We start from the raw sequence: 23,557 nt of genomic DNA, 5'->3' as shown, positions 1-23,557 counted from the left end.
TATATGATCAAGGTGCACTGTGTTATGAGTAATGTATTAGTATGATAGAGAATTAGTTAACTGACAGAAAGCAAAGAGTGAGGAATATTCAGGTGTTTTTCAGGTTGGTAATCAGTGAAGTGCCTCAGAGGTCAGTGTTGGGACCACAGTTGTGTGCAGTTTACACAGATGATTTGGAGTTGGGGACCAAGTGTATTGTGTCAAGGTTCACAGATGACACTATGATGAGTGGTACATCAAAGTGTGCAGAGGGCACTGAAAGTCTGCAGAGAGATAGGTTAAATGAGTGGGCAAGTGTCTGGCAGATGGAGTACAATGTTGGTAAATGTAAGGTCATCCGTTTTAGTGGGAATAACAGCAAAATTGACAGTACTTAAATTGTGAGAAATTACAACGTGCTGATGTGCAGAGGGACCTGCGTGTCCTTGTACATGAATCACAAAAAGTTGGTTTGCACGTGCAGCAGGTAATTAAGAAGGCAAATAGAATACTGTCCTTCTTTGCTCGAGGCATGGAGTTTAAAACAAGGAGATTATGCTGCAGCTGTATAGTGTAATAGTGAGGCTACCTCTGGAGCACGCTGTACAGTTTTGGTCTCCTTAGTTGAGAAGGGATGTTCTGACATAGAGGGGAAACAGAGGAGATTCATTAGGTTGATGTTGACATTGAAAGAGTTGGCTTATGAGGAGAGATTGAGTAGACTGGAACTATACTGATGGGAATTTGGAAGAATGCAATTTGGAAAATTCTGAAGGGAATAAATCAGATTAGAAACAGGGAGGTTGTTTCCAATGGCAAGTGAAAGTAGAACTAGGGGGCATACACTCAAAGTAAGAGGGAGCAGATTTAAGACTGAGTTGAGAAGGAATTTCTTCACCCAAAGGGTTCTGAATCTGTAGAATTCCCCACCCAGTGAAGCAGTTCAGGCTACCTTGTTGCATGTTATTAAGGCAAAGATAGATAGATTTTTGAACATTAAGGAAATTAAGAGTTATTGTGAACAGTTCAGTAAGTGAAGCTGAGTCCATGAAAAGATAAGCCATGATTTTATTGAAAGGCAGAGCAAACTCAAGGGGCCAGATGACCTACTCCTGATCCTTTTTCTTATGTTCTTATGATTGCTTTAATTCAGTTACTAGGAATTCAAATCTGATTTAAACTTTTTCACTCTCTACAATGAATGTACAATTTGCTCAATCAATAGCTTTAAAAAGCAGATTATCTGGTCATTATCACATTGTTATTTTTGATATTTGCTGCACACACATTAGATGTCACATTTCCAACGTTTCAAGAGTAAACAGACTTCAGAAGTACTTTGCTGACAGTAAAATGCTTTGGGACATCTGGTTGTTCCAAAAGGCTCTGTCATCAACACAACCTGTTCCAATCTTTTCAGAGGAGGTTGCTCGGGTCACGGGTTAGGCTGGAGGGGAGGTGTGAAGAACTTAGAGGAATTTGACAAGATAAACCATATCCAGATCCCAACACAGTGTGACTTTTCTCAGTTCATGGGATAACAACTTCCAACTTCCAACACACACTCAAAACTCAAAAATAGGAGATTAGTAAGAATCATCACACTCTCTGCAATTCCCAGATAATTACACTTCATCCTCTCATCTTCAGGAATAAGCCATCATCAAAACTCAGCTTGTAAACCTGAAGTGAACATTTCCAATAAACACACTGAATATCCAAACACAGCTTCAGCACATACCACCAAAGCAACAGCTCCCTCAGGTGGGTCTGCACACAAAGTATAAGGGACACTATCTCAGTTCCACTAGTAAGTGTCTGACAGAGATTTCTCGTGTGGGAATAGCACTCTTGTTGCTCAGTGACTTTCAAGCTGACACAGTGTGGGAGCAGTAGCCTCCAAGTACGCGCCAGCAGATCAGTAAACTGCTGCAGTCTTCTAAGACAGTGAAGGCATGCAGTGATGGGATCAGCAATGATTAGGAAGAAGGGGACAACGTATTACTCAAACTATACTGCTTCATAAAAATGGTGAATGATCGGATTATTTTTCCCCAAAATATTTTTTTGGGGAATGAACCCGCGTCTCTGGCGTTGTGAGGCAACAGTGCTAACCACTGTGCCACCGTGCCGCCCACCTGTCAGTCAGAAAGATCTCATCGGATAATCAGGGTTTCAGGGTTCCAGGCGGGTGTTGTGATATCAGTTTGAACATGTTTTTATGCGATGCAGTGGAGTAACAGAAAGTCAAAAGAAATCACAGTTTTGACCAAAATGTATCAGTTCAGGAAATCAGCTCAGAAAAAACAATCACTCAGAAGGGGGAGGGGAAATGTCTATGAGGGAATCAAGGGAAGGGGATGGTGGAAAGTTTTGGAAACCATGCAGTTCATATTTAGTCTGTGACTTATTGAGAGACTGACAGCGGAATCACTGGAGGAAATCTCTGCAAATCACTGAAGGTGATATATAGGAATAAGGATTCATCTTGACTAAATTTTCCTGTGCAAAACCTCATTACTCAACTGTCAGAACAGCAAAGATTAACTAACATTACCCTCGTATTAGCAAAATGTTCAGAATTGATTCACAACAGTCTCACCATCCCAGCAACTCCGAGTGTGTACATTTTCTTCAATTCTGAGAAATTGACCTAAAAACAAGGAACAAAAATAGTGGCCCATATTGAAAATAATAATCTGAATATTACGAAACAATAGTTCTCCATGAGGTGTATAAGAGTGTGTGTGCCCTCCACAAGATCGAGGTGTAATATCCAGGGTTGTGGTGCACTCCCTCCTGCCATGCTCTACCTGGAGATCAAACCAACCAGGGATTCAGCTGCAAGGCCACAGCTCGAACCCCTCACCTTGCCGCTGAAATGAACCAGAAAGTCAAAAGGACACATCATTAACAGATTGTTGGTTTTCAATGATCCCTAATGTGGGAATGCAACCTATCAGGTGAGACAACAATAGATGTTGGCAAAACTGACGATGTCTCTATAAAAGCCATGCCTGCAACTTCCAGTGATCATTAGAGTGGCTTTCACACAAAATGATCCAAAATTAAAAGTTGTTCCGTGCAAAAGATGTCCCTGTAATTTGTGTTAAAATATTTTGTTTTTTGACAGCAATATTCCTAATGGAAGAATAAATGCCAAAATTTATCAGTCTGTCCCAACATCTTATGAAAACCCAACATCTTCAGCAATATCTAGGACATTTCAACAAAAACTCATTATAAAATGTTTGAGAGATTTTTAATTCAACAAAAAAAAATGAAGAGCAACAGTGGGCAATTCAGCCCCTTGAATCTACTCCAACATTTAACATATTGGGCTCATATTGGGCTCAACTCCACTTTCCTGCTCTCTTCCCATAACACTTTAACTAATAGTTAAAATCCGTCTGTCTTCTCCCTAAATTTACTCAATGTTCTCGCATCCACCACACTCTGGGGTAGTGAGTTCCACAGATACACGACCCATTGAGGGGAATAATGTCTCCTCATCACTGTTTTAAATCTTCCATCCTTTCTTCTAAAACCTTGATCTCTCCTCCTAGAATGTCCCACAACAGGAAACATCTGCTTTGCTCATAAAATAAGGAACTACAGATGTTGGAGATTTAAAACAAAAGCAGAATTTGCTGGAGAAACTCTGTAGGTGTGGAGTTGTATCTGTGGGAAGAAAGCACAGTCAACTTTTCGAGTCTGGTGACTCTTAATCAGAACTGTTAGTAGCAGGGAAAAGAAAAGTGGTATTTACGTAGAAGTTGAAGAAAGGAAAGATGCAAACAAGGAGATTATAGCTAGCAGGCCAGTACAGAAAAGTGATAATGAAGAGGTAAAAATTTTCTGTCCATGTCAAGTTGTGCTTTAAATGTTGTAATTGCATCCTTCTCTACCATTTCCTCTGGCAGTTAGTTCCATATGTGCATCACTCTCTGAAAAGTTACACCTAAGGTCCTTTTTTAAAATCTTGCCCCGCTCACTTCAAACCTCTGCCCTCGAGTCATGGACTCCCCAACCCTGGGGAAAAGATCTTGGCTATCTCTGCCCCTCATGATTTTATAAACCTCTAAAAGGTCACCCCTCAGGGAAAGAAAGTCCCAGCCTATCCAGTCTCTCCTTGAAACTCAAACCCTCCAGTCGCAGTAACATCCTTGTAAATCTTTTCTGCACCCTTTCCAGTTTAATTAAATCTTTCGTATAGCTGGGTGACCAGAATTCTCCGCAGTACTCCAAACGTAGCCTTACAAATATCTTGTACAGCTGTAATGTGGTAGCCCAAGCCCTGTATTCAACACTCAGGCCAATGAAGGCAAGTTCACTAAACACTTTCTTCCCACCCTGTCTACATGTGACACTACTTTCAAGGAACTATGCATCTACAGCTCAAGCTCTCTTTGTTCAACAACTCTCCCCAAGGTCTAACATTAACTGGGTAAGTCCTGTCCTTGGTTTGTCTGACCAAAACTGCAACATTTTACGTTTACAGTCATCCAAATTAATCTCTGCAACTGTGAATAAAAGGCAGAATTAAAGTTTAGGGTCATATGACACTTCTTCAGAGTGATCGTAGTTTGGAAGAAATGTTCCTTAAAGTGAAGCTGAAGCATGGGTGAGGTGAAGGGTTGGAGGGGGGTGGGTGGTTGGGGTTGGAGGCACGATGGTGACAGTGAAGGGTAAATAGATAGAACGAGACAGATGCCAGAGACTCCAACACATCACCATGTTCCCTGACTGGCATCTTTAACTCAGTCTTACTGTAACAGAGTCATAGAGATGTACAGCATGGAAACAAACCCTTCGGTCCAACCTGTCAATGCTGACCAGATATCCAAACCCAATGTAGTCCCACCTTCCAGCACCTAGCCCAAATCCCTCCAAACCCTTCCTATTCATATACCCATCCAAATGCCTTTTAAACATTGCAATTGTACCAGCCTCCATCATTTCCACTGGCAGGTCATTCCATACCTGTACCACTCTCTGTGTGAAAAAATTGCTCCTTAGGTGTCTTTTTGTCTTTCCCCTCTCACTCTAAACCTATGCCCTCTAGTTCTGGATGCCCCGACCCTAGGGAAACGACTTTGTCTATTTACCCTATCCACGTCCCTCATAATTTTGTAAAACTCTATAAGGTCACCCCTCAGCCTACGATGCTCCAGGGAAAACAGCCCCAGCCTGTTCAGCCTCTCCCTATAGCTCAAATCTTCCAACCCTGGCCACATCCTTGTAAATCTTTTCTGAACCCGTTGAAGTTTTACAACATCTTTCCGATAGGAAGGAGACCAGAATTGCACACAATATTCCAACAGTGGCCTAACCAATAAGTGAAGCTCAAAAGAAGCTGGAAGAACAACACCTCATTTTCTGCTTGGGGATTCTGCAACCTCTGGAACTCAACACTGAGTTCAATGAGTTGAGAGCCTGCTTTCATTCTTCCATTTCTTTTTTTTACACCCAGTCCTGTCATGACACGGGTTGCTTTTAGCACAGTCACGCATTCCCATGTACTCCTAGACCCATTATCATATTAACTAGGTTGCATTCAGCACAGATAACCCTGACAAAGGCCCAACAATGTCTCTTCTTCCTCAGGCAGCTGAGCAAATTTGGCATGACGGCGAATACCCTTGCCAACTTTTATCGGTGCGCCATCAAGAGCATTCTGCCTGATGTATCACTACCTGGTATAGCAAATGTACCATTCAAGATCAGAGATAGTTCCAGAGACTGATGAACCTGACCCAGACAATCGCAAGGGCCAACCTCCCAACTATACAATCCATCTACCAGGCCCGCTGTCAAGGAAAGGCCAACAGCATTCACAAAGATCCATCACACCCTGGCAATGTTTTCCTACAACCTCTACCAGTGGAGAGAAGGTACAGAAGCCTGAACACATGCATCAGCCGGTTTTGAAACAGTTTGTAACCTACTGTTGTTAGAATACTGAATGGACTCACAAACTCTTAATATTCGCCTGTACCTGTGTTTTTGATTTTGCCACTGTTTACCTGTTATTATCTATGCTCCTTAGCTGTACAATCTGCCTGTATTGCTTGCAAGACAAAGCATTTTGCTTTGCCTTGGTACCCTTGACAATAAATTCAATTCAATTCAATTCAATTCGATTCAATTCATTGTCACTCATTCAGCTTTTCTTCTGTCCTGACCTGCTATCCACGATCTTAACTTATCTCCTTTAATATCTCAACTTCAGTATAAATACCACCTTATTTTCCTAGTTATTAACAGTTCTAATCAAAAGTTACCAGAGTCAAAGTGTTAATTATGCTTTCTTCCCACAGATGCTGCTTGTCTGCTGAGATTTGTCAACAATTTAAGTTTTTGTTTCAGATCTGTGGCATCCGCTTTATTGACAAAGTGCACATTTCCTCATGTGAGGCTTTCTAGGAGAGATCATAATTTTAGGTGAAAGTATGACAGATTTAAAACAGAGATAAGGAGAAATTATCTCTCTCAAAGGGGCATTAATCTGGACTTCACTATCCCTGAGTGTGGTGGATACCTAGGACATTGAGGAAATATAAAGAGGAGACAGACATATTTTTGGGTTGAAGTGCTATGGGGAGGGAGCAGGGAAGTGGAGTTGAGGTCAACATGAGATCAGCCATGACCACCTTAAATGGTGCAGAAGACTCAAGGGGCTAAATTGCTCCCAGTTCTTTTCTTGAAACGAAAATGTCACAAATATTTTATAACCAATGTGAGTTTGTGCTAGAATGTACCAGATATTGTTGGAGATGTTGGGTTTTCAAAGATTTCGGGACAGAACCCATATTAGTGATATAACTGTCTAAACAATAAAACATTTTAAAACTAACTACAGGGATATTTTTGGGAGGAAGAACTTCACATTTTAGATTGTTTTGTGTGAAATCTGCTTGAATGGTCGCTTTGATGTGGAAGTTGTAGGCATGGCTTGTACAGAGACGTAATCACTGTCCAATGTTTATTGTTGTCCCACCGGAAAAAATTACATCAGTGCCTCATTAAAAACCAATCATCCATTGATGAGGTTTGATGGTTAATCAGTACTTTTGATTTTCTCATAATATAAGCAGCAAGGTTTGGTGAGGGGGGGGGAGATTCAAGCTGCAAGCTCGGAATTGAATCTCTGGTTGGTTTGGTCTCCAGGTCCACAGCATAGCAGGGAGGAGTGCACCACAATCCTGGAGTTTACACCCAGACTTGCAGAGGGCACAAACACTCTTAGACACCTCATGGAGAACTATTATTTTGTGTTATTCAGATTCTGTTATTTTCAATGTGTCCTTCCTTTCAACCTTTGTCCTTCATTTTTAGGACAACATCTTCAGAATTAATGGAGTTCCTGGGGTGGTAAATATGTTGTGAATCAATTCTGAAAGTTTTACTATTATTAGTTCCGAGGACATGCAGGTTCTGGGCCTCCTCCATCGCCGCTCCCTCACCACCCGATGCCTGGAGGAAGGACGCCTCATCTTCCGCGTCAGAACATTTCAACCCCACTGCATCAATGTGGATTTCACCAGTTTCCTCATTTCCCCTTCCCCCACCTCACCCCAGCTCCAACCTTCCAGCTCAGCACTGTCCCCATGACCTGTCCTACCTGCCTATCTTCCTTCCCACCTATCCACTCCACCCTCCTCTCTGACCTATCAACTCTATCCCCAACACCATTCACCCATTGTACTCTTTGCTACCTTCCTTCACCCTCCTCTCTGACCTATCACCTCCATCCCCACCCCCATTCACATATTGTACTCTATGCTACTTTCTCCCCACCCTCACCCCCCTCTCATTTATCTCTCCATTCTGCAGGCACCCTGCCTCTATTTCTGATGAAGGGCTGTTACCTGAAATGTCGATTTTCCAGCTCCTCGGATGCTGCCTGACCTGTTGTGCTTTTCCAACACCACTCTAACCTAGCCCCTTACTTTAATGTTAGTTAATCTTTGCTGATTTGACAGCTGAGGAATCAGGTTTTAGATACCTCAGAAGAACATCCCACCCAGACCCGCCCACTCTTCCCTATCCCTGCAATTCTCATGGTTAATCCATCTAGCACGAACATCCCGAGACTCTGTGAGCAATTTAGCACAGTGTATCCACCTAACCTGCACATCTTTGGACTGAAGGAGGAAGCCACAGCATCCAGAGAAAACCTATACAGACACAGGGAGAATGTGTAAACTCGACATAAACAGTCACTTGAGGCCGAGAATCAAACCCAGGTCCCTGGTGCTGTGAGCTAGTAGTGCTAACCACTGAGAAGATCATTCTTTATTCTTATATATCACCTTCAATGACTCAAAAATATTCCCTCCTGTGATTCCACTATCTGTCTCTCAGCAAGTCACAGACTCAATGTTAATGGTTTGATTTCAAAAATTCCTGATGAAGGGCTTATGTCCGAAATGTCAACTCTCCTGCTCCTCGGATGCTGCCTGACCTACTGTGCTTTTCCAGCACCACACTCTCGACTCTGATCTCCAGCATCTGCAGTCCTCACTTTCTCCTTCTGATTTCAAAAATTCCCACAATCTCCTTTCTCCCAGATTCTCTCACAAACATTTCCACTTCTCCTTCAGAGTGATTATCTTCTCTGAGCTGATTCCCTGACCGAATACATTTTGGTCAGATCCATGATTTCTTTCAACCTTCCACTACTCCATCGTATGCACGAAAATGTGTTCAAACTGATGTCACACAAGAACATACCTCCAATCACTGAGGGTCCAAAAAAATGCTCTGACTGAGTAACCAATCAGCACACTGGAATGTGAACCAATCAGAGAAGTGAAAAGATGTCCAATGTCAAGATGAGTTTGGGAATAAAATGTGGTCAATATTTATTACAAACTCAATCACTGACATTGAGAATACTTTAGTGAAATAATTGTCAGAACTTGCACTGCACCAGGGTCCCACGTTCAATTCCAGCCTAGGGTTACTGTCTGTGTGGAGTTTACGCCTTCTCCCTGTGTCAGCGTGGGTTTCCTCCCGGTGCTCCGGTTTCCTCTCACAGTCCAAAGATGTGCAGATCTGGTGAATTAGCAATGTTAAATTGCCCGTAGTGTTAGGTACATTAATCAGAGGGAAATGGGTCTGGATGGGTTACTCTTCGGAGGTGTGGACGGGTTGGGCCGAAGGGCGTTTCCACGCTGTAGGGAATCGAATTTTTTTTTTGCAAAGCCATTTAGTTTGACTAATATAGAACAATTTGTCCCCTTCCCTCCAATTCATGTGCTGATCCAACCACCGCATGCCATCATTGTCCTGGACACTTTTCTTTCTGATCTGCTGGCCAACAGATGGAGGCTACACACACTTCACCTGATATTGTCACTTTGAAAACCTCTGAAGATGAAGAATGCTATTTCCACATGAGAAAGCTCTGTTTAACATTTACCAGGGAAACAGAGGTAGCAGTTGCAATAAGTGAGGTTTATTAAGGTGGAACAATGACAACTTTAAATCTTCACCTGATCTGCTGCTCAAGTCAACTCGTTTCACCAGTAGGAAGCTTATCAAATCTGACAAAGGATCACTGCACTCGAAAGTTCAGTCTGTTTTTTTTTCTCCACAGATGCTACCAGACTTGCTGAGTTTCTCCTGGAATTTCTGATTTATTTCAGGAAACTCATGTTGCTCCAGAAATATTTGGATTGACTGTGAGAGACGTCAATCAGAGAGCCCACCCACTCTGCCCATTGTCTCCTCTTCCTCTTCCAGAGCTGGTTCACTTCCTATAGGGACTGAAAACCAAGTGAGGAGATGGTGAGTGAAGGAGCAGCTTTTATACAAATTGTATCCCATAATATCCACACCAAACTTCAGGCAGTCTGACTATCCTGTGGGCAGTCAGGGGTGGATATGTCCGTTATGTTGTGTGAGAAGATCCAGCTGAGAGAGCTGTTTACTCGGTGCTTTGAGCTGAACTGTGTGACTGGAGCTGTGTGTTGGATATTGAGTGTGTTTATTGGAAGCATTTCCCTCTGATTTCCAGGCTGTGTATTGTTGATGGCTCATTCCTGAATATGAGAAGGTGAGGCGTCATTATCAGGGAGGTGCAGAGTGTCTGAGGATTCTCACTGATTTCCTGGTGTTAAGTTCTGTGTTTGTGTTTGGCACTGGTTCTTACTCTGTGTACTGTAAATCGTCAGATCTTTCTGTGTGTTGGGATTTATTTGTTGCCCGTTTTTTTATCCCTCCGAGACTTCCCACCGTCTTCTCTCTGTAACCTCTGGAGAAAAGGAAACAAAGGCTGGCATTTATACAGAACCTTTTCACGAATATCCGATGTCCCAAAGTGTTTTACAGACAATGAAGTGCTTTTAAAGTGTGCTTCCTTAGCCATCGTAGGAAATGTAGCAGGAAGTCTGTGCACAGAACGCACCCAAATTTAGTTAAGACTCCTGCACTGCACCTTGGGTCACTAAAGGATGCTTAAGGTGTTCCATAATGCAGGTTGTTGTCTATTGTTTGTGTGTAACATGCAGAAAGTGACCAGGTATTCAGCGTGACTCCCCTTATTGCTCACTATCTGATTGACCTGTCAATCCGAAACACTGCCAGTGAGCAGATAGATCCACTGTAAAGGGAGGTGGGGTTAGAACCTCAAATGGCAGCAGAGGAGGATAGGAACATGGTTTAAATTTTGTCAAGGAGCACTGAAAGGTGTTCCTTTAAGCTGCAGCCCTCCTCCCTGATATTACCCAGCAGTGGTTCTCATCTCAGTGTGTACTACTGGGAAAATAATGGGGCAGGTTTACCACTGGCCAGACAGCCATTATTCCAGTGTATATAGGATCTGAGTCTGGGTAGCCTACAAAACTCCATCTGAGCAGACTCTGCAGGAATTTCCTGGGAATTTTTATTTCTCTCTGCTGGGCAATTCCTCACTACCAACAATCCTCCAAAGGTCTTCTTAAAAAAGGAGACCTCAGATGGCTCTGTGAAATTCAGAAAAATACTTAGGCAAGAAGAGATAAATTAATACATAGCCTAAACCCTAAATATCTGTTCAACTGACCCCTAACTTGGTTCATGCATGTTCAGCTTTGGAGTCGAAGGTGAGTTACTTGTTGTTCGATTCGGAGCTCCTGACCTGTTCTTGTATTTATATTCTAGTCAATGGTAATCTCCAGGATGGTGATAATGGGAGATTCAGTGATGGTCACACCATTGAATATCTTCTCAAATACTGAAGCAGTCCATGTTCAAATGCAAAAAGATCTGGTCAATAGCCAGGCTTGTGCTGACAAATGGCAAGTAACATTTGCACTGAATATCTCTAATAACAGCTGATCTAACCATCTCCCTTTCTCATCTACAAGAGCAGGTCAAAGGCTCCAAATATTACAATGACTAACTCACCTTTTCATTACCCAAAGCCTATCCACCATCTACAAGGCATAAGTCAGGAGTGCTATGGAATACTCCCCACTTGCCTGGATTGGTACAGCTCCAACAACACTCGAGAAGCTTGACACCATCCGGTCAAACCAACCACTCCATTGGCATTACATCCACAAGCATCCACTCCTTCCATCACCAATGCTCAGTAGCAGCAGTGTGACCTCTCCACAAAATGCTCACCAAAGATCCTGAGACAGCACCTTCCAAATCCACAACCACTTCCATCTAGCTGGACAAAGGCAGCAGGTAAATCCTTTCCTATCACTGGGTCATAACACTGGAATTCCTTCTCTAAGGGCATTGAGGGTTGACCTACAGCACATGGAGAGCAGTGGTTGAAGAAAACAGCTCACTATCACCTTCCCCACAGCAATTAGCATGGGCAGTAAATGTTATCCAGCCAGCAAAGCCCATGTCCCACGAATGAATAAAAATACTTCACATGGCACCTACCCCTCCCCTGCCCTTCCCCAACTGCCACTCTACACAGCTGGCATGTTACTGCCTTCCCATTGGGAAACCCAGCACCTGATACCCCATACTGTTGTCCTACCCCCTCACCAGCTGGCACCCTGTTATCTGGCATTGTAACCTGTATCTCGCTGGCACTTACCCTCCCAGCAACCTAATATCACGCTCACTTTATGTTTTCAAATCAACTTTAAGAGATGGTTTTATACATCTGTGGAGCAGGTAGGACTTGAAGCCAGCCTCCTGGTTTAGAGGTCGGGACACATCTGCTGCACCTCACCATTTCCTCACACTTACCTTATATACTTGTCCTTTCACATCACTGTCCAAGTGACTGCCAGGGCCTTTACATTTCTAAATGCAGCAGCTGTGGAAAGGGGGCCTTCCTCTGACAGTCCTCTCAGAAATGTGGAGTTCCCTTCTTTCACAACAAAAGAAGGGCTTGAGCAACAATCTGAATGTGGTTGCCTCTCCCCAGGAAATCTGGCCCAATGAGCTGGAGATTAATCCCTGCGACACAACAAACAGTTTTCATCAAGAAGAAACGTCTTGGTCAAAAAACCTAAACTTCTCTGAGACAGCATCCCCAGTCTCTGAAGTTCACACAATCTAGGCTTGAAAATAACATGAGGGGGTGAGCTCCATAAAACTCGACTGACCTTGTTATAACCACCCACTAATCAGTTACCACCCAAACACTAACATTGAATCACAGGCAGAGGTATTAGGACATTATCCAAGGCCTGGGCAGTGATGTTGATTCACAAAAAGGTCCTAACAGGAGGAACTCCAGAGTGTGGAGGCTCGGCAGATGATGGCATTAGTGGTGGCTCCTGACACCAATTGGTGGGACATTGAAATGGGAGATGCTCAAGAGTCCAGAATGGAGGAGTGCAGAGATCTGGTCATGCGAAATGAGATGATAGAGTTAGGAAAGAATGAAACCGTGGAGGGAATTGAAGATAACAATGAGACTTTTAAAAGTGATCTGTTGTTAGACTGGTAGTAATGAATCAGTTAGTGACCATGACAGTGATGAATGAACAGAACTTAGTGTGAAATAGGATAGAGGCAGCAAGATTCTAACTCTCGATCTCTGCATTGTTAATCTAAAGGGAGAAAGTTGACAATCTGTATTGAATGATCATTTTTCATGTATGTTTTTATATAAAATGCACACCAGCATGTCACAAGCACGTGATGAATTGAAAGTCTGTTTTACAATTCAGCCAACTCTCTTTCCCATTCCCCTCACGATGCCTGGGAAGACAGGAGTCTGGGTGGAAGACAGAAAGTAGTCACATTCTTTGCTCCTGGTCACTATCCAGTGTACCTGCTGGAAAAAGAGGGTGGGGGGGGGGGGGTGACTGTCATAGAGTCATAGAGATGTACAGCATGGAAACAACCCCTTTGGTCCAACCTGTCCATGCTGACCAGACATCCTTGCATTTGAGTGCTGCACCCCACCACCACCTCACCCCCCACCAACACACACACGCAGGTATAGCAGACTAGTAGTCACTGTGGAACAGTCTCTAGCTGATGAGACAGCTCCTTCAGCAAAGGAGGAGAGGGAGTTCTAGGAACTCAATATTCCTTTCTCTGTTTTACAGAAAATTGTACTGTACTACACCAGAGAAAACGGGGATGATAAACACCACAGATAGATCCTGAACATTACCTGAGGAATAAATGTAGAAAAACATTCACACTGTTTCCCTTCACAGCATTGTGCAACACTGAGGAGGTTGGACAGTGAAACCTTTATCTGGAAATCAGTCGGATCGGGGGAGTTTTGATATACCGTCAGATCTGAAACTGGTCAGTGGTGTGGAGCCTTCCATCAGAACCAACCTTTCTGAAGGATCGGCTGTGGATGATCGATCAGGGTGAGGCTGGGAAGAAGTGTGAGTGGCTCCAAGTGTGGTGAGAGCTTCAATCATTCATCAAGCCTCATGAACCACTGACTCATTCCTGCAGGGAAGAGGCTGTTTGCATGTGAGGTGAGAGACAGGAGCTCTACATGCTTGTCGCACAACTGTTCACACAGGGACAGCTAAATGGAAGATAAACCGTTCAAGTGTGAAATTTGTGACAAAACTTTTGTGGCTTCGTCCAACCTCCTGAGACACCAGAGGATTCACACAGGAGAGAAACCCTTCAGGTGTAAGGTTTGTAAAAAAGCATTCATTCAATCTTCGGATCTTCTGAAGCATGAGAGAATTCACACAGGGGAGAAACCATTTACATGTGAGGTGTGTGACAAATCATTTGCAGACTCATCGGCCCTTCGCAAACACCAACGTATTCACACAGGGGAGAAACCATTTACCTGTGAGTTGTGTGATAAATCATTCTCAGACTTATCGACCTTCCGTAGACACCAACATGTTCACGCTGGGGAGAAACTAGTCACATGTGAGGTGTGTGACAAATCATTCTCAGACTCATTGGTCCTCCACAAACACCAATGCAGTCATACAGAAGAGAAACCATTCCTGTGTGAGGTGTGTGACAAATTATTCTCAGATGTAGCAGGTCAACATGTGCACCAACACACGCACACAGGCAAGAAACTCTTTGTGTGTAAAGGATGTGACAAATCATTCTCAGACATAGCAGCTCTCTGTGAACACCAAAGCCTCCACACCCAGAACAAACCATTCACATGTGAAGTGTGTGACAAATCATTCTCACAATTAACAAACCTCCGTGCCCAACGACACACTCACACAGGGGAGAAACCATTTGTGTGTGAGGTGTGTGACAAATCATTTTCGCAGTCATCAAGTCTCCGTGTCCACCGACACATTCACACAGGAGAGAAACCATTCACATGTGAGATATGTGGCAAATCATTCTCGCAGTTAACAAACCTCCAGACACACCAACGCATTCACACTGGAGAGAAACCCTTCAAGTGCGAGGTGTGTGACAAATCATTCTCACAGTCGTCAATCCTCCACGCACACCGACACATTCATACAGGAGAGAAACCATTCACATGCAAAGTGTGTGATAAATCATTTTCGCATTTAACAAACCTCCGTGCTCATGAACGCGTTCACACCGGAGAAAAACCATTCTTGTGCAAGGTTTGTGACAAATCGTTCTCGCATTTGACAAACCTTCACACACATCAGCGCGTCCACACAGGTGAGAAACCATTCGTGTGCAAGATCTGCGACAAATCATTCTCACAGTCATCAATGCTCCGCATACATCAACATATTCACACCGGGGAGAAACCATTCACGTGCGAGGTGTGTGACAAATCATTCTCACACTTAACAAACTTCCGCACACACCATCGCATTCACACCAGGGAGAAACCATTCACGTGCGAGGTGTGTGACAAATCGTTCTCACAATCATCAATCCTCCGTATACATCGACATGTTCACACGGAGCAAAAACCATTCACGTGTAATATGTGTGGCAACTCATTCTCAAGGTCATCCTATCTTTTGCTGCATCAGAGAATCCACACAGGAGAGTAAACCTTTGAAGTGTGAGGTTTGTGCTTAAGCTCTCATAATGTCTTCAGTGTTCCTGGTATACCAAAGGATTCATGCGGAACATTAAACTATTCAAATATGAGATGTGCAAGTTGGGTCTTGCATATCAAATTGAGCTTCTTCCTCATGAATTCGCACATAGACAGGAGGAATTCTATTAATGCTACTTCAGTAATAAGGCCTCAGAGTCTCCAGGAATATTAGCAAATCGGTATAGAAACTGCCAATCTGACTCCACGATTTGGAATAAATCTGAGACAAGCATCTTACTAACAAAACAAGCAAAATGCCCAATGAGGTGCAGCTCTCCAACTACGCTAATGATGAAAGGATGGACCGAATCCATCAAGTACACATCTGTTCCTGTAAGAATACTGGACAAGTGATTACCCAAAATGGCATCTTGTACAAAGGGAGCAAGATCAGCATCTCGTTCCCATTCCTGAGAAACGAGATGCTGAAGCACATCTCGCACAAAACAATCAAGGAATTGAGTCTCGCCTGAGGAAGGTAAGCAAAGTGCTGACCTGGCCAAACATTAGTAATGATTTGAAAGACCACATCATCCTGTTCAGGGCTTGGAATGAACATCAAGCTAAACAAGATAAAGATTTGCTCACGATTCGTGACATCCCAGATGGTCCATGGATGAAGTTTGTAGACTGCTTCACCCCCACTGGAACTGATTATCTCGTCACAGTCAACGCATTCAGGCAGTGGGGATTGAGAGCAGCTGAGGTCAGTGACTCCCAGTGAGATTGCAGAATGTCTGAAAACTCCCTTTAGTCCGTCCTAACATTCCTGACATTGTGATCAGTGATAATGACCTCAATTCACAAGGGAAGAATTCAGACATCACACCATTGATTAGGAAATTAATTCAGAACCACACATCATCTCCAGTCAAACAGAAAGAATGAGGAACTGGTGAAAATTGTCAAAGGGATCATCAAAATCAACCTGATCCAGTGTAAATATGATTGCCAAAACTGAGAGTTGGAGAGCCAGAGTGCAGATGTTCGATGTATTCCCGAAAAGCCAGCCAGTGTGGTAATTTGAGACCTGTGTCAAGTGGTTGGACACTGTGATCATGCAGGGGGAAAGGGAACTGTCACACCTGTTATCGAAACAGCAGTCCCCAGCATGCAGCCAGAGAAGCTCCTTCATTGCGGACTGCCGATGAGGCAGATCATTGACTAAGTGAGAAACTGAATGACCATCAGTCCCAGAGGTTATCCATCCTCCAACAAATGCAAGCAGTTATCACAGTAACAATCCGTTCCTGACACCACTGCAGACTGTCAAGATGGCAGCTCACCACCAACTTCTCAAGAGATATCAGTGATTCAGCAACAAATTCAGGCACAGTCACAGATGTCCAAATCCCAGAATGAATTCAAAGAAGTACTGACATTGCCAGAGTATTCCCCAGAGACAAAGTCACCTCAGTAACCAGCTGACACCAGCTGAGTTTCCGACAGCTCTCATCCTTACGATAAGAACATCCTACTAAGTGCAAGGTTACATGTATGCAATGTTTTTGTAGGGAAGGATGACATTGGGAAATACAAGAACAATATTGACTGTTTTTCATGTTTGACCATTTTCTTTACAGACTATGAAGATGAAATAAATTTTAAACGTAAGGGAATGCAATTATTTTCTTTTTTTTATACAAATAAATTTATGTTTGCATAAATTTCTCTGTACACTGTAGTGTGTAGATTTCCTCCAGGTGCTCCGGTTTCCTCCCACAATCCAAAGATGTGCAGGTTGGGTGAATTGGCCATGCGAATTTGCCCATAGTGTTCATGGATGTGTAGGTTAGGTGCGTTAGTCAGGGGTAAATGCAGGATAATAGGGTAGGGGGGTGGGTCTGGGTGGGTTACTCTTCAGAGGGTCAATGAGGACTTGTAGGGCCAAAGGGCCTATTTGCACACTGTAGGGATTCGATGAAATGTTTGAAATTCATATTGCTCAAAATATGGAAAGCAAGAGTTTCCTGAAACTTTGGAAACTGACACGTTCAAGCTGTAAATTGGGACAAGGCGAATTTTGATGGAATTAGACAGCAGGGGTTGATTGCAATAGTTTGTTTTCAAGTAAAGGGACCTCCAGCAAGTGGGAGGCCTTTAGAAGTGAATTAGCTCGAGGTCAAGGTCTATATGTTCCTGGGAGGGTGGAAAGCAAGGTTGGCAGGAATAGGGAACCCTGGATGACAAGAGATATTGAGGCTTTGACCAGAGAAAAAAGAGGCATGCTCAGGTACAGGCAACTGGGATCAAGGGAATCCCTGGGGCTATACAGGGAATGTAGTTTACTGAAGAAGGAAATCAGGAGGGTGAAAAGGGTGCAGGATATAGCCTTGGCTGAGAAAATTAGGGTGAATCTAAAGAGGTATTTTAAGAATATTAAAGGAAAAAGAATAACTGGAGAGAGAATAGGGCCCCTCAAGGAACAAAGTGGACATGTGGGTGTGGAATCACAGGAGATGGGTGAGATCCTCAATGAATATTTCTCCTCTATGTTTACTGTGGAGAAAGACATGAAGATTTTGGAACTTGGGAAGTTAGTGACGATATCTTGGGGACAGTCCATATCACAATAGGGGAGGTGTTATATGTATTAGAATCTATGAAGGTGGTTAAATCTCCTGGCCCTGACCAGATATATCAAAGAACACTGCAAGAGGCAGGAGAAGAAATGGCAGGGGTCCTAGCTGATATTTTGCATTTCATTAGCCATGGATGAGGTCCTGGAAGACTGGAGAGTAGCGAATGTTGTGCCATCATTTCTGAAGGGCTGCAAAGAAAAACCTGGGAATTATAGAGCAGTAAGCCTAACATCTGTGGTGGATAAGTTACTTGACAAGATTCTGACATAAGACATACATAAATTTGGAAATGTTTGATTAGGAGTAGTTAGCGTGGCTTTGTGAGTAGGAGATTATGCCTCACAATTTTGTTAAGAGTTCTTTGAAGAAGTGATCAGGAAGGTTATTGAGGGCAGGGCAGTACACATAGTCAATATGGATTTTAGTAAGGCTTTTGATAAGGTTCCACATGATAGGCTACTCTGGAAGATTAGATCGCATGAAATCTAGGGCAAGCTGGCAAATTGGATACAAAACTGGCTTAATTGTAGGAAGCAGAGGGTAATAGTGGAAGAATGCTTGTTGGACTGGAGACCTGTGACTAGTGGAGTGCCTCAGGAGTCAGTGTTGGCCTTTTACTGCTTGTTATCTATATCAATGATTTTGATTAGAATATACAAGGCGTGATTAATTAGTTTGCAGATGACACTAAAATAGGCGGTATTGTGAATAGTAAGGAAGGTCATGAGAAATTACAGCAGGACCTTGATCAGCTGGGGAAGTGGGCTGAGAAATGGCAAATGATGTTTAATATAGATAAGTGTGAGATCTTACATCTTGGAAAGTCAAATCAAGGCAGGAGTTTCATGGTGAATGGGGGGGGGCCTTAAGGTGTGTAGTGGAACAAAGGGACCTTGGAGTTCAGGTGCACAGTTCTCTGAAAGTGGAGTCACGGGAGACAGGGCAGTGAAGAAGGCTTTTGGCACACTGGCCTTCATCAGTCAGGGCATTGAGTATAGAAGTTCGGAAGTTATGTTGCAGTTTTACAAGACGTTGGTGAGGCCACACTTGGGAATGTTGTGTTCAGTTTTGGTCCCCTTGTTATAGGAAGCATGTTATTAAACTGGAAAGAGTGCAGATGAAATGTACAAGGATATTGCCAGGATTCAGTGGTCTGAGTTATAGGGAGAGGTTGGACAAGCTAGGACTTTTCCTTTATAGCATACGAAACTGAGGTAGGACCATCTTGAGGTTATGATATATAGATATATTGATCATAAGAGGTTTGGATAGGGTGAATGCACTCAGTCTTTTTCCCAGGGCTGGGAATTAAGGACTAGAGGGCATCGTTTAAAGTTAGAGGCGAAAGAATAAAAGAGAACCTGAGGAGCAACTTTTCTACAGAGGGTTGTATGCATATGGAATGAGCTACCAGTGGAAAGTAGTTGAGGCAGGCACGTTAACAACATTTAAAAAGCATTTAACAAATACATGGATAGAAAGGTTTAGAAGGATATGGGCTAAAAGCAGCAAAATGGTATTAGCATGTCTGGACATTTTGGTCGGCATGGACCAGTTGGGCCAAAGGGCCTGTCTCCGTGCTATAGGCCTCTATGACTCTAAATGGAGGTGACCAAGGATAAGATGAGGATTTAAGTTTGACAATGTCCCATTTGAATGTTACCCACCTAGTGCAGCTTTGCTCAGTTCCCCCGGGAAACGTTTGACAGAAATTTCTTGTATGAGAGTAGATGTTTCTCATCAGAAGCTAATTTGCTCTGTTCCTCCACCTCCTATTGCGTCTTCATTTCCTAGGCATCACCCTCTGTCTTCTTTCCACATTATCCTCCTTCATATATCTCTTTCCTCTATGTTCTCTCTCACTTCTATCTCTCTATTCTCATTATTTTCTACTCCTCTCCCCCCCCCCCCGCCTTGTTGTCAACCCTCCTTCCTGATTCTTTTGTTCTCATCTATCTCCCCTCTTCCGAATCCAGTGTCATCTACTGTTGTAAAGATGATTGGTATTAATAAAATATGCACTGTATTAAGTTATACGTAGCAGAAAACATTCTACATTATTAAGGGAATAATGTAACAATACTAATTTTAACTGTTTCTCCTATTTATGGGACATTGTGACAAAACTATAGGTTTAAGAGGTATATTTTGTCCTTTTGTTTGAAGAGAGGTTTTTAGATAAAGGTTTCAGCTGTTAACTGAAAGCTCATAAACAGCTTGGGGCTTTTTTTAACAAAGTTGGAAGTATAGAAGCAGCCTGAATGGCTGGGGAAAGCTCCGTCAGAACAGGGATTTTCAGTTTTAGGTTTTTTGGTGGCAGCTGCTGCTAGGATCTTGTGTTTCTTCCCCTCTTAGTTACAGCTAAAACCTGGGGGATTTTCTTCCTGCTGCTAGAATGACACATAAGATAATCCATTTTCCTGAATTTGCCTGTGTCAAGGATGCTCTCATGGGATGTTACTACACTGAAACAGTGGAATCGTAGTAAATAATCGATTATTTTGTTAACTTTTCTGAAAATTTATTCCAATTCCTTCTTTCTTTTGATGTATTTTAACTACAGTGTATGAATAAAGTGTGTTTTGCTTCAATCTGGCAGTCTGACCAATTGAATTGCATCCAGAATGCAACGCCTGGCATTCACATTTAAAATTTTAAAAAGTTAGAGTTGAGGCTATATTCTTAATGTAAATTGAGGGGGTTTGTTTAGATTAGACTAGATTCCCTACAGTGTGGAAACAGGCCGTTCGGCCCAACAAGTCGACACCGACCCTTCGAAGAGTAACCCACCCAGACCCATTCCCCTCTGACTAATGCACCTAACACTACGGGCAATTTAGCATGGCCAATTCACCTGGCCTGCACATCTTTGGACTGTGGGAGGAAACCGGAGCACCCGGAGGAAACCCACGCAGACACGGGGAGAATGCGCAAACTCCACACAGACAGTCGCCCGAGTTTGGAATCGAACCTGGGTCCCTGGTGCTGTGAGGCAGCAGTACTAACCACTGAGCCACCGTGCCGCCCTAACGGGGTTTGGATTGGGCCAGACAACACAACTGACATAAACTATTGACTGTGGATTGTAGTTTGCTGGAATAGTTGTTAGCCTCAGCAGGTAGACTAGAGTCATGAATATGGCTGAACACCCAAAAACCCAGACTAGTTGAAGAGCTAACTCAAACAGGTGCAATCGGCAGGAAGTCCTCACTCTCATTATTCCCATCTGGCGCTGTGATCATTTCTTTGGTTAGTACAAGCTTTCTGGCTTCTGTTTAATAAACCAGTGTCAAAGATTACAAAAACTCAATTTACGCTTGATGTAATTTACATTTAAATTTCTTGATGCAGTCAAATTCAGTTGGATTATGTTGCTAAAACGAACACAAGATCAGGTAAGCACCGAGTCAGAACCTGCGCTTGTGGTTGTACCTTTTGTTCTTCAAGGAGGTTTTCTGAAGCAAACTTTGAAAAAAAATCATTTGACTAACGAAGCAACTTTGATTAGGTTAATGATGCTCCATTCCTGATGAAGGGCTTTTGCCCGAAACGTCGATTTTCCTGCTCTTCAGATACTGCCTGACCTGCTGTGCTTTTCCAGCACCACTCTAATCTAAACTCTTGTTTCCAGCATCTGCACTTTTGCCTAATGACCAATGCAGTATATAAACAATAATTGGTTAATTTTTTCCACATTTTATAACATGTTTCAATAAATGATGCTGGGGAATGTTTATTCAGGGGCCCAAGACCTGAGGAACTGCTTGTGCGACCCTGGCAACAACCTTAAATCCTTGTTCTCTGAGTCAGAGGGTTATGCGTTCAGGTCTTGATTAGATTACTTACAGTGTGGAAACAGGCCCTTCGGCCCAACAAGTCCAAACTGACCCACCGAAGCGCAACTCACCCAAACCCATTCCCCTACATTTACCCGTTCACCTAACACTGCGGGCAATTTAACATGGCCAATTCACCTAACCTGCACATTTTTGGATTGTGGGAGGAAACCGGAGCACCCGGAGGAAATCCACGCAGACACAGGGAGAATGTGCAAACTCCAAACAGACAGTTGCCTGAGGCGGGAATTGAACCCGGGTCTCTGGCACTGTGAGGCAGCAGTGCTAACCACTGTCCCACTGTGCTGCCATTCTGGGTATTCCGGTTTCCTCCCACAGTCCAAAGATGTGCAGGGTAGGGAGATTCACCATGTTAAATTGCCCATTGCATCCAGGGATGTGTGGATTAGGTGGATTAGCCGATAATATAAGGTTACAGTGATGGGGTTGAAGGGTGAGTCTGGGGGCGATGCTGTTCAGAGGGTCAGTGTCGATTTGCTGGACCGAATGGCCTGTTTCCACACTGTTGGGATTCAGCCTAATTGAAGGAAAATGAAATGGTGCATCAACAGTACTGATTGAAGACAATCCCTTAAGATGTTGACTCCAACTGACCCCAGGGACTTGACCAGTTTTTACAGCTTCATGAACCCAGACAGAAAGACCACACTGACACCTAAGCTCTAAGTAGTAACCACGTCAAATCAAATCAAACTTTCAAGCTGCTGATTTTTTGCAGGAAAGGATCTGTACACAGGTGGGACTGAACTCCAAAGAAACTGAAATGAATACAACTGAAATGACTGAGAATGAGCATCAATAGTCTTCTGGATACAAAGTACATCAAAGGTGTAGTTGGAGGGGGCAGAGGGCGCGGGGAGGCAGAGAGATAGCTGACTGGCCATGATCTGTTTAAAACAACTGGCTCAATGAGTTGAAAGGCCTGCTATTAGTTCCTATGAAATATTGTAAGTATTGTCAGATCTGACTCAGTAATGAATCTCACCTCTGACTTAAAGGTAGTGACTTCAAGCCTCACTCCATTGACATGAATACAGAGGCTGATACTTCAGTCCAGACCTGAGGGAATGCTGTACTATGTGGTGTACTGTCTTTCAGCTTAGTGAATCCAAATTTCCATCCACTCTCTGGCGAATGTAAAACATTCCATGCTGAAGATAAGTAGCAGATTGATCCCTAATATCTTAGTGCATATAGATTCTGCAGTTATTCACAAAATTAGATTATCTGGATATTATTATATTGCTAATTTTGGGATGTTGCTGTGCACACCCATTTCCTACGTTCCTACAATGGCAGCACACTATGAAAGCATTTCATTGGCTGGAAAGTGTTTGCACACACCTTGAATTTAAGCAAGTTGATATTTAAACAAAACTCTTTGTATCATCAGCAAACATGATGGTGTGAAGTAGAAGTTACAAACCCATTTATCAAGAAAATGTCTCAGCCCACAGTAAATTGTCTACAAAACTCTTCCTGTATGAGCCTGAGTTTTTCAGTGAATAGGAACACACCAGGCTGTAGATCAGATTGTTTCTTTATAAATATGATTTATAATAAACCAAATTCAGAGGATTGAAAGAACACAAACACATTGTTTAGCTCACATCAAAACAACAAGACAATAACTCAAGCTCTTTTTCATCCGGCCAACATCTTGGAAGAGTGTAAAGTAAAAT

The 23,557-nt window shown here is 43.0% G+C and overlaps 1 protein-coding gene across 1 annotated transcript in view; it reads left to right on the top strand.

The window, feature by feature from the left end:
* Nucleotides 1-9,749: 9,749 nt before the first annotated feature.
* The window catches only part of LOC132832517 (zinc finger protein 271-like), a 58,322-nt gene continuing 44,514 nt past the window's right edge, over nt 9,750-23,557 (top strand). The window contains exons 1-2 of the mRNA XM_060850593.1: nt 9,750-9,774; nt 13,500-15,358. Of these exons, the coding sequence (XP_060706576.1) occupies nt 13,947-15,358 (1,412 nt within the window). The 5' untranslated portion in view covers nt 9,750-9,774; nt 13,500-13,946. The remainder of the gene's footprint in view (nt 9,775-13,499; nt 15,359-23,557) is intronic.

Source organism: Hemiscyllium ocellatum, chromosome 35, assembly GCF_020745735.1.
Source record: "Hemiscyllium ocellatum isolate sHemOce1 chromosome 35, sHemOce1.pat.X.cur, whole genome shotgun sequence".
Taxonomy (NCBI): Eukaryota; Metazoa; Chordata; class Chondrichthyes; order Orectolobiformes; family Hemiscylliidae; genus Hemiscyllium; species Hemiscyllium ocellatum.
Note: the sequence above shows the minus strand (reverse complement) of the source record. Positions and strands in the feature narration are given on the sequence as shown.